Below are 12,380 nucleotides of genomic sequence, written 5' to 3'. Positions count from 1 at the left end.
TATAGCAGACTTTATTGCACCTGCAATATCTAGATATAAGATATCTTTATTCACTGCATTTCCATTTGCCATGGCTTTATCTATGTCACCTGGATAACATCATTTTTTCCACATTTCACCTTCTGCAACTGATGTATTCGGATAACAAAGTATTCGGATAATGTCCTAATCATACCAAACTTACATAAGAATCATGTTATTTTGTTGCGAATGGAGATCTGGAGTAACATTGCAATTTTAGAACTGGTAGTTGCTTGACTTTATTTATTTCTGAAATTTATAAGATCACAATATCCAGGCAAAACTGGCTCATGGTAACAGATTAAAAACACAATATGGACAAATAACTCCAAAATAAGGCTAGCAGCCTTCATAGCTTTACTACAATCACCCTTAATATTGGTCATTGGTAGGTAAGAACTAATATCTTAGATTTTGCATAACATCAGCTAGCTGCGTGGGTGTTAATGAAAAAGGGGTGGGGCTGATGTTTCCATGAACAAGTTCCACTCCCATGTTTTGTGTTGGCGAATAATTGTGCACATAATCAGTCTCTCTGCTTTATCGGCACACCTGACGATCTCTTACAGCACACTAGACCGCCATGAATGGTGTAAAAATCTAGCAAAGATTACGGGACACTTTCTTAAGAGTCGTAGACAGATTTTGCCTCATACCCAAATTAAGCTGGAATATTACAGATTAGATGTTTTTTGCATTGCAAACTAGAAATTGTAGCTGCAAACCTAGGTAAGACTATTATGCATCCAAAAGAACATTGCATAAGCTCATTAAGAACAAAGAGATGAGTCAGCATTAATGTTGTAATAGCGAAGAAATATGTAGAATTCCTCCGGCAAATCTTTTTTAAAGCTGAGAGGTTCTTCCTCAATCGTCCTTGTAATAAACAGTAGCTAGTTATAACTACACCATGCAAAAGATTTTAAAATGTTATACTGATAAATACAGTTTAGATTAACATTATAACTTCCAATTTCGTAATAATTGCCATGCGCTGTCTGTGCATGCACTTAATGCTTAGAAAAGAATTAGCTTGTGAGTGGAAGAAAACTTTAGCCCTTAGTCTGACTCAATAAGGTGTTCCATCAAAAACTGGTTTTCAATAATCTTGTTCTTTGAAGCAGTATAATTTAGCTTTAAAAGTAATAAAAAAGTTAATTCTTTCATAGTTACAGTAATATTGTTACATATTAATCAAATATTTCATGTGCTACAAAGTGCTACCATAGTTTTAGCAAATGGTAAAATACTTTACCAAAAATATCACCTCAATTGACATAACTCAAATTGAATGGTTGATCTAAATAATGACATTTTCTAAATAGCCAGACAATTTCTGATCAAATCTGATGTCTTCAACTGAAGCTCTGAACAGCACAGCTTCCTTGCTAATGAAGGTACACTGAGCCTATAGTTGGTGCATCCTTGTTATTGAAGGTACACTGAACCTATAGTTGGTGCTAGTGAACAGCACAGCATCCTTGCTATTGAAGGTACACTGAACCTATAGTTGGTGCTAGTGAACAGCACAGCATCCTTGCTATTGAAGGTACGCTGAACCTATAATAGTTGGTGCTAGTGAACAGCACAGCATCCTTGCTATTGAAGGTACACTGAACCTATAATAGTTGGTGCTAGTGAACAGCACATCTTCCTTGCTATTGAATGTACTAAGATGAAAGAGCATCGCAAACGGGGCCGGTGCCGGCGTGATGATCGGTTGCCGAGCTTTTCCCGGTGCTCGGAGGTCTGGCCGGCAATAGAGGGCAAAGATGACTCGGCGGTCCATGAGTCACGTAGGCAGAATGAAGGATAAAGCGTTACGGCAGGAAGCAGAAACATGTATGCATGCTTTGACTACTTTTATGATGATGCAAATATATTTATTCTATAAATATATGTTTGTGCTCTGATAATAAGTCGGTTTTCTTTATTTACTTGGCTTGTGGATAAAGTGAAGGTGGCACGGTAAGATCCTTCACAGAACTTATAGGTGGTGCCAGTGAGCAGCACAGCTTCCTTGTTACTGAAGGTACACTGAGCCTATAGTTGGTACCAGTGAACAGCGCAGCTTCCTTACTTTTGAAGGTACAAAGAACCTAGAGTAGGTGCCAAGCCTTTTTATGTTTTTTGAACAAAATTTTTATCATGTCCATTTTTTTTATAAATTTGTACTACTGATTGCCCTGCGTTGGCCAAGTAATAAAAGTTTTTGCACAGAAAATTTATTTCTATGTAACATATAATAACAGTTACCATTCTAACTTTCCAACTTTATATCATGAGAAAAGTGTTTTGTGCAGTTTAAATAAATTAACAGAAAAAATAAAACAACTATTAAAGGTTTTCAATCTTTGTCAAACAACTGTAACTTTCAAACTTCATATCATGAGGAAAATGTTTTGTGCAGGTCAAATAGATTAAGAATCGTGCATAGAAGTGTGTGCGTATGAAAAAGGTTACTGCTCCATTAAAAGCTATCCATCAAAACTTTGAATACGATGATACTGGTACCTCTCACAACGGAAAAAAATGAAATATCGGACTGTCTTTGTCTGGTATTTTGTTTGACCAAACGGAGAGAGAATGTAGAGGCTATTCCTACTCAAGATAATACAATTGTCTGCATGAAAAGTATTAGCCTTTACTGATTTAGCAATCAAACCTTACAAAACACCGGAAATAAAAGTGTAATGGCACATTTGAAATTGAGACGGCACATTTAAAACTTACAAATTAAAAAAATTAGTAATGGTAGCAAAAAATTAGTTTTTAAACAATTTCAACAAATAAAAAATGCAAAAGTTAATATTAGTTAATAATCAAAAGCGCACATTTAGCATGTGTATACGGTATACGTCTGTGATAAGAGCAATAGAATCGTAAGAACAGCGTAGCTTGGTGGCTAAATGCAAGGTTCAAAACTCGTGGCTGCAACCTCTGAGTTCAAATCCAGCAGAATGCAAGGTTTTAATTCTAAGATTTTAATAGCTATAGCTAGACATACCGAAGGACAAACACACAAACTTTGAGATTGATATATATACAGCAAGAACCACGTAAATCCAGAACATCATTGAAACCAAATGTTTATCAGAGAAAGTTTATTTTGTTGAACTCTTATTAATGATATTAAGAGCAGCAAATTAATTCTAAAAAGGTTATAGCAGTAAGATAGTTATTGCCAAACTAATGCACAGTGAATAAAAAAATACATTTGAAAAGCTTCATTCATGCTATCCACAATTATAGCAACTGTAAAAATCATGCATTGGCAAAAACAAATAGGAGAGAAGACTGACCATACTAGTGATGAGAATAGATGAAAAAGCCTTAGAGATGCCCCAGCAGTCATAGACACATCAAGCTGAATGCTCACTATTGATATTGCACAATAGAATTAATTCAATAATGTGAAACTTTCATTATCGATATGAGAACCAACGGCGAGTTGGTAGCAGCTAGTAACACGTAGGAATGAGAGTAGAGATAGATGACAAATACGAAATTTCATAAGGTGCCACTTAAACTTCCAATTGCACAAGTCATTCCTTTAACTCTATGAGTACCTCTATGAATAAAACATGCACAATAAACAGTAAAAACTATTTGAATATTATGAAACATTCACACTAGGAGACAATAGAGTTGCTTGAATAACTACTAGCTGATGCTGAAATGTAGCGCCGAACAGATTAGTGTTCTTAGAGCGCTGAAAGGTAAGTTTTTGTGGGAAAAGCATCGCTAGGAGGTAGACGGAGAAACCTTGCCACAGTATGTACATGTATAACTCGTTAGCAGGAGCAAGGCTGGCCCTAGTCAACTGTGATACCGGTAGATAAAAATATAGAAAGATCTTGAACACTGAAGTCAGCGTACAGATTGTTTGATACCTGATAACTATCATTGAGCGTGACGTTGTGTTGGGACATCTAGAGGCCTCCGTAACGAGTAGTCGTTGCGTTTCCTATAGAAATAACAACCCTGTTAGTGTTAGTGGTTGCAATAGTTAACATATAGCTAACATAGGTTTAAAGCACATAAATTATATCAGTACTGTTTCAGCTTATTCAGGTTCTTCAATATCTTGGCTTTCAAATGAGCCATTGTTTGACATGGTGAGACAGACATTGGTTGGTGTTGATAGGATTTTCCCAGAGCTCTACCACAAAAATGTTCAATGGTATAGGCTCGCAAATTATGACGTCACAATTTTCATATTCGGTGTTGTGTACTCTTACCGCTTATTTATCAACTGCGATAATGACTCAAGTGGCAGGCGAAGGTAGGACAACTCCAGAGAACCAATGAAGATGACAAAGGAATCAGTGTCATTAGCTCTTCATGTACAGATTATTTCTATGATAAATAGCTCAGATTCTAAACACCATACTATGTTTTCCCGATGATATTATGCACTAGCCCTTTCTTTTTATTGTTATGTTGAGGGGCACGACTAAGGCTAATTAATTTCAAGCATTGCGTGATCTCGTGAGAGTGCAATTTACATATAGTCCTAGGGTCCTGCCACTGCAAGTCACAATTTAATTGACGTGATTTCATTACCTTCATCAACGACAGTATTTCTGTATGGGAAAAAAAATGCCATCATATAAATCGATGTGATAATAATTACTATAACTGTTTAAAATGAACGAAAAGTTGAAAAAAAAGCAAACTAACAATCACCCCAAATCTATTAACCCAGAACATGTGTTTGTATTGGTCGGGCGTTAGCACCATCCCCGGGCATTGTTGATTATTTAGAATCTTAGTTTTTTATTAGCGCTTTCTGGGTTTAAGAGCACCGATTGTCACAGAAAAGCACAGCCTCAATGGCAGCGAAAGGGATCGACGACTTAAGGCTAAATGCTAATTATGACATCACATTGTGGTAACCACAACCGAGTGTTTTTTTTTATTGCAGGACATACTTTTGACACCTTGTTTTTTATAGTTCTATTATTCTTTGTGTATTGAATATAGACTCATTCGAACGCGAAGACTCTGAATTACTGAAATATATGATAAAAGTACTGATATAATAGATGTGCTTTAAAAGAGGTTATGATGACAATTGATTTCTGTGAAAAATGAGATGGTCTTGTCTATAATTAAAGACTGCCTTTCAATGAAGAACAAAGATTTGATTTTCTAAAAACAATTTTTGTTTTACTAAATTTATACTCTAAATAATGATTATCATATTATGCAGTTGACAGTGAGTAGGGTTGGCAAACACCTAATTTTAAATCTGCCACCAAGAGGTTGATTGGGTGGCTCTTTGCCTTTGTCGAACATGTTAAAAAAACTGTCGTTAAGAAAATTGGCCGACCATGAACCTCAATCCTTGTCCCCTCAATGTTCACTCACCATTAAGTAGCCTTGTATGGTCCGTACTCGCTAGACTGAGATTAGATGCTCGCCTCACAAGCCTGGGATTCAGTCTAATGCGTTTACGGGGCGATGGCTCGACAGCCAGTTTTAATATAGACGCAAAATATAGAAAACTCAGTAACATCTACAACAATAAAGTCAATGCATGGTAACATACAAGAAGGTCATCAAGTAGGTCAAAGGTGAACACTTTCATAAAAGCTAACATTCATGAGAGGACAGACTGACGACAGTCTATCCAGATGGGGTTCTGAAGCTAAGTTTTCATCCAAAACACACAAAAAATGTCATCCTAAGAAGTATTTTATCATTTCTGTAATTTATGTCAGACAATGTACAGCGGTGTATTTTATCGATGCAAATGAATTCAAGGTCATCAATATGTTGTTCCTAAACAGATAATTTATACAACTATGTAAATCAATAAAGGTTTCTGTGGGCTAGTGCAAGGAGCTAGAGAACCCCTTCGCAGAGTAGTATTGAACAGTCAGCAAAACCTTCTAATTTATTAGTTCAAGCATTTTACTTGTACTTATACTTATACCTCGCCAATACAACTCACACAAAATGATAATAGCCCAGACAAGTGTTACAAAAGTATAATGACAACGGCATGTAAAATAGCCAGCTTGCAGAACTCACAATTCAGGCTCAGGGTACACCTGTAACAGATCCATACATATCGACTGTCTAACTTCTTAACGCGTGTAAGGGCCAATAATTCCAACTAGCATTTCAATGATACGCTTGAGATTTCTAGAGACATGAGGTCACATCGGAGCAAGTAGGATATACCGCAAAACCTCTAATTGAACACCACTTTTATTTGAACACCATTTCTATTTGACCGCCACCATAGAAGGGTTGCAAAATAGAGCACCACCCGTTTACTCACCCGCTCACGCACTCACACAGCGCCACCCTTTAATAAATCTTAACCTTACTAATACATTCCCTACTGACAAGCTTCAAATTCTAATAGCGAAAGTTCAGCATGCATCAGCAGAAGCTAAAATTTTGTTAGTCATTAAAAACAAGCCTAAATGAACTTACTGACTGTTGAATATCCTTGTTTGTTGGGGTTCAAGGCTCGGATTAGACTAATAGCAGACAAATGTAACATTAACTCTTACAAAAATAGGCGCAATTTCAGAAAAAAACCATTTGACCGCCACTTTGACATTCTTGGATCTTTATGAACACATAATAGCAAGTGATCAGTAGAAAAGTGTCCACAAAATCGTGCCAATAACGACTCGGTTACATCAATGACAATTAATTCTTTCGTTTTTTCTGTTCGTATTGAAGTCCGTTTTCCAACTCCAAAGTTTTTAGATTTTTTTTGTTAAAACTTTGAAAGCAGCACCACAGAAATAATTAGTAACTGTATCGGCCTAATAGTAGTTCCTTGTTTAACACGGTCTGGATACTTTAACGTATGTGAAAAACAGTTTACATTTACGCTGGTATATGAACGACGAGTTCGAGGCTAAAGGTTATCCTTAGCGCCCAACCGGTTAAAATTTCATGATTATTTGTACGAAACGCAACACATAAAAGTTTTGCTCTGCTAAAAAAATTGTTTAGACGCTAATATCGACTAGTTCAGCAGTGCAAAAGAAAAGTTGAGGTCAGAAGACATTGTGGAAGGTATTGAACAGCCAGAAGATGTTCGTTCCATCGCATACAACAATCAGAACGAGTCGGGCAAATGAACAAAATATTTTTGTTTCAACCTTGTTAATTTTTCTTTCTGCATGTATTAAAAGTACCCTAGGACACTTATGTATTCGCTTCATTATATAATATATTTATATAATATGTATGCCACTTGCTTTTGAATATATATTAGTAGCATTTGATAAATTATCGTTGTTTAACTTATAAATTTGCAGATTTATAGCATATTATTTGATAGCATCCTTGCGTTTATCTTAACTCGGCTTACAATGGATCAACGCTCATAAATCCTCTTCTATTGCACATAAAAAGCCAGTTTTGACTGCAAACTGTCGTAAACATAAGAATAAGTGCACAAATTGTTACTATAAAGCTTCAAATATAGCTTCTGATACATTTCTATAGATGTTTCAAATAAGTTAAAGATAGGTTAAGTCAATTAGAAATTGCGCTATTTTTTTCTCTAAACTCTGTATAAACATATGAGTACCTGATGAGACCGTATATTTATCACTAATACACAATATGCACGACTACTGACATTATTTTTGAAGAAGTCTCAGCACATATTTTTCTTCTGAGCATTTTAACACCAAACAAGTTTTGTCGATTTTAATCTTGAAACATCCTGACAGTCACACCACCTCAAACATCGAAAATCAATTACAAATGATCGAAAAATATTGATACTTTCTGATAAAATCTAGTAAACATTTGTGCAAGTTCATCTTTAAAACCCTTAAAAACATTGAAAATAATCGTGAACAGCTTTAATAATCATATTGGAGTTGGGCCTACATTATCATTATCAAGATTTGAATAAACATTAGTTGAGAAGATGTATTTGGAATTATACATCATTATACATAATTATTGCCTTATTAGTGGTCCTACAACTTTGACTTACATACAATAGAAGAGGAGTAATGAGCGTCGATCCATTGTAAGCCTAGTTAAGATAAATCAAAATATTTCAATATCAAAATATATATGCAAAAAATATCAAAATAAATCAAATAATATGCTATAAACCTGCAAATTTTCAAGTGGCGCTCTATTACTGCTACCAACTCGGCGTTGGTTCTCATATCGATAATGGACGTTTCACACTATTGAATTAATTCTATTGTGCGATATCAATAGTGAGCATTCATCTTGATGTGTCTATGACTGCTGGGGCATTTCTAAGGCTTTTTTATCTATTTTCATCACTAGTAAGGACAGCCTTCTCTCCTATTTGGTTTTGTCAATACATGATTTTTACAGTTGCTATAATTGTGGATAGCATGAATGAAGCTTTTCAAATGTATTGTTTTATTCACTGTGCATTAATTTGGCAATAACTATCTTACTGCTACAACCTTTTTAGTATTACTTGGCTGCTCTTAATATCATTAATAATAGTTCAACAAAATAAACTTTCTCTGATAAACATTTGGTTTGAATGGTGCTCTGGATTAATGTGGTTCTTGCTGTATAGTTATCAATCTCAAAGTTTGTGTGTTTGTCCTTTGGTATGTCCGGCTAAAGCTATTAAAATCTTGGAATTGAACGCTCGCATTCTGCAGGATTTAAACTTACGGACGTTGAAATTGATCATAAAATAATGAAAATGTTGCAAATACAGTACGTCGCAAATATGCTGGCTTTTTTATTCTTCTATTATAAAAAGCTGTCAGACTTGAAAGTGTTGGTAGCACTATTTAAACTATATTGCCCTGTAATTTTCCTTAACTGAACTTTTCTAAAGCAAACTACAATTTTAGTTCAGCATTGAGCTAATGCTAAATTGAAATTATCCACCCTTGTCAACTAGAGGAGACAACTTAAAGTATTAATCAAATTGAGGGCTATTATGAGGTTTTTCAAGACTTCTATTCACGGTCTTGGAATTAATTTTTTCATGCCACTAAGAAAAGAACTTTAATACTTCTTGGCAAAGAGAAACTCTTAGATCTGAGCTAAAACAATTCTACAGGATCATCATGGAAAGAATCAAAGCTTCAGTTATATAATGCATGGCTATAATAGTAAACCTATCAAACGCATTTCTGGTTATCCTATTCTAACAAATATGCTTGCCAATGTTGATGAACAACTGTGTTCAGATAATGCAGTTTAAAGTTTTTCTTTTAAAATGAACTAAAAGTAAATGATATCTAGCATTGCTATAATTTAGTGCAATTTAAGTAGTGAAGATATATCTGACATTGCTACCGATACCCGCGATCGTTCATTTTCGCTTTGTTTAAAGTTTGTTGAGCCGTAATAACTCACAACGAAAGATGGATAAATTTCGAACACGTAACCTGTGCTCGAATGTTTGCGTCAAAACGTCCTGCACTAGAAATTGTCAAGCCAAAATGCCCAGCACCAAAGCACCTGTATCACAAAGTACCATTCCGGCAAAATGCATACTTATGTTTGCTTTAATTGTCTTAGCACTAATTTGAAAATTAACATGGTTTTCGTAATTATGTTTGGGGTTCAAATAATAAAATGATTCAATTTTAGCATTCAAGGTAAAGTAAAACTGTGAAGTAAATAAAAAAATTTCTCATCAAGCTCAACGAAAAGAACTACAATGAGAGTAGAATGGAACCAACCTGTATAGACATTAAAATAAAGTTGTACCAGGCATCTGGATGAATTGTAGATGACCCTACAAACACAAATATATTTTATGGTAACAGTCTCACGACATTGTCAACAAACCCGCCATAATAAAAAAAATCGATCGATACAGGAATTTACTACTGTCATCCCTTATGGGTTACAAACTGGGTAGGAGACTAACATAAAGTAAAGCAGATATCATCCTGTTTCATGTAAACCACTCACAAATGCATGGATGTGATTTAAATGATTGATGTTTATAACTTACAACAGAGAGTACTTGTTGATATAGAGTGATAGAGTATCTTTATAAATAGTACTTACAACAGAGAGTACTTGTTGATATGGAGTGATAGAGTATCTTTAGAAATAGTACTTACAACAGAGAGTACTTGTTGATATGGAGTGATAGAGCATCTTTAGAAATAGTACTTACAACAGAGAGTACTTGTTGATATGGAGTGATAGAGTATCTTTATAAATAGTACTTACAACAGAGAGTACTTGTTGATATGGAGTGATAGAGTATCTTTAGAAATAGAACTTACAACAGAGAGTATTTGTTGATATGGAGTGATAGAGTATCTTTAGAAATAAAACTTACAACAGAGAGTATTTGTTGATATGGAGTGATAGAGTATCTTTAGAAATAGAACTTACAACAGAGAGTATTTGTTGATATAGAGTGATAGAGTATCTTTAGAAATAGTACTTACAACAGAGAGTACTTGTTGATATGGAGTGATAGAGTATCTTTAGAAATAGAACTTACAACAGAGAGTACTTGTTGATATAGAGTGATAGAGTATCTTTAGAAATAGAATTTACAACAGAGAGTATTTGTTGATATAGAGTGATAGAGTATCTTTAGAAATAGAATTTACAACAGAGAGTATTTGTTGATATAGAGTGATAGAGCATCTTTAGAAATAGAACTCACCACAGAGAGTACTTGTTGATATGGAGTGATAGAGCATCTTTAGGAACAAATAAGAGATAATGATAAGCTCATCGTCTTTTTCTTTGTTGAATCCATGCAATGTCCAGCCTTTTGACTAAACAGTTGGCAAGAAAAACAGACACTATACAACTACTTTGACATAAGAACCCTTGCGGAGTTCGGATCTTAGATATAGCCGTCAACAAAAAATAAAATAAGACATAACTATACAAACCTATGCGGTATCCATTCATTTGACCGAAGAGTAAGTAATGAGATAAGGTACAACTATATATAAATCTACACAGGATTTCACCTGTGTGAGTGAATAGTGAGTGATAAATAGGAACGTGATATGACTGAGTAGACGAAGTAATCAACTGTACCATAACAACTGAAGGATATTAAAATACACATTCAGATTTCAACATGACTGGCAAACACCAGGTAATGATTAATGGTCAGTAAACTCATTAAATGGCTTTCTTATGTGACAAAGCAACGGGAACTAAGAGTTATCCTCCCTTTATAAAAAGTGTCAAGTGACCTATCTAAGGTGTTATGGTGGGTCAATCACCATAAGAATCAAAATTGAGAATGAAAGGTATATCAATATTCTTTCATGATCAGAGACAAAACATTGTAACTAGATTATTAGTGATTGAGCCCGTGCGTTAGTGCAAATTAATAAACTGGATGATATAATTTTAAAATTGTTAATTTCTAGAAAGCAGAAAATTTGAAGTGTGTTCACATACATCTATCCTGTAAGTGATTACGTAGAGTCCGGCGAACATGGTTACTGTAGATAGGTAAGCCTGGGCAAGCATAATAGCCGATGCTCTGCTGTGAATCATGGTCTTTGTAAGCTGAACTGTAGAGATTTTGAAACGGATCATGTATATAAATAAACGGTCATACTGGGATGAAAGGGAAAAAGATTTCAATGCCCCATAGACACTGTAAACAGACTAAACAACTTGCATAAGAGTTAGGAACCACTATTGTTATCATTTATCATTATTTGTTGCCATAAAAGGTTTTAATTAAAAACAGCAGAATATCAGAAATAAGCGGCATTAAAACAATTCCAACGACTGCTATGTCAAAATGACATTGGTAAAATTATCCAGTGCCAAGCTAAGAAATGGTCAGGTAATATCTCCACCTAATATAGTACATTAGTGATAAACATGATGATAAAATAAAGTGATAAATACGGCACTGCTGGAAAACAACAAGCGGCCAAAATAGTTGAGAACAAACATGCCAAACAATGCTTTGGACCTTTTAGTCATTATGCCAACTTATTATTGTATTCTAGCATTTCCATTTTTCCCAATACCAAATAAAATATTACTACGGCAGAGTTGCAACTTTTGCTAGACTTTCAACAACACATTCCAGGTTAAGATGGAAAATATTTTTGACAGTCTGTAAAAATAGTTGTAACTATGATTCAAATATTCATTTTCCTGTTACTAGAAACTGATAAACAGATTATCCAGCCCAAAAATCCTATTGTAAATGAAAGAAAACATAGATGAAGCTTTAAGAAAGCTCACTTGTTTAGGTTTTCGAACTGCTTAAGAGAAAGTCTGACATCTTAAATTCAATGGTCTTCACGTTTAGTTAAACTTGTATGAATAATGGCTGTGTATGTTATAACAACTGAAGACTATCGATATAGCTGCATACAGCTGATTTAGCATGTATTTTTAAACTA

General features: G+C 34.6%; 1 protein-coding gene across 2 annotated transcripts in view; it reads right to left on the bottom strand.

Annotated features, from left to right (window-relative positions):
- Positions 1–3,121: 3,121 nt before the first annotated feature.
- Positions 3,122–12,380, bottom strand: part of LOC137404088 (uncharacterized) — a 35,932-nt gene continuing 26,673 nt past the window's right edge. For both annotated transcript variants that reach the window (XM_068090243.1, XM_068090244.1), the window contains 5 exons: positions 11,413–11,528; positions 10,655–10,769; positions 9,705–9,760; positions 5,395–5,542; positions 3,122–3,988 (listed from right to left, as the gene is read on the bottom strand). In XM_068090243.1, the coding sequence (XP_067946344.1) occupies positions 3,954–3,988; positions 5,395–5,542; positions 9,705–9,760; positions 10,655–10,769; positions 11,413–11,528 (470 nt within the window). In that variant the 3' untranslated portion in view covers positions 3,122–3,953. The remainder of the gene's footprint in view (positions 3,989–5,394; positions 5,543–9,704; positions 9,761–10,654; positions 10,770–11,412; positions 11,529–12,380) is intronic.

The sequence above is a fragment of the Watersipora subatra genome, chromosome 9 (genome assembly GCF_963576615.1).
Source record: "Watersipora subatra chromosome 9, tzWatSuba1.1, whole genome shotgun sequence".
NCBI lineage: Eukaryota > Metazoa > Bryozoa > Gymnolaemata > Cheilostomatida > Watersiporidae > Watersipora > Watersipora subatra.
Note: the sequence above shows the minus strand (reverse complement) of the source record. Positions and strands in the feature narration are given on the sequence as shown.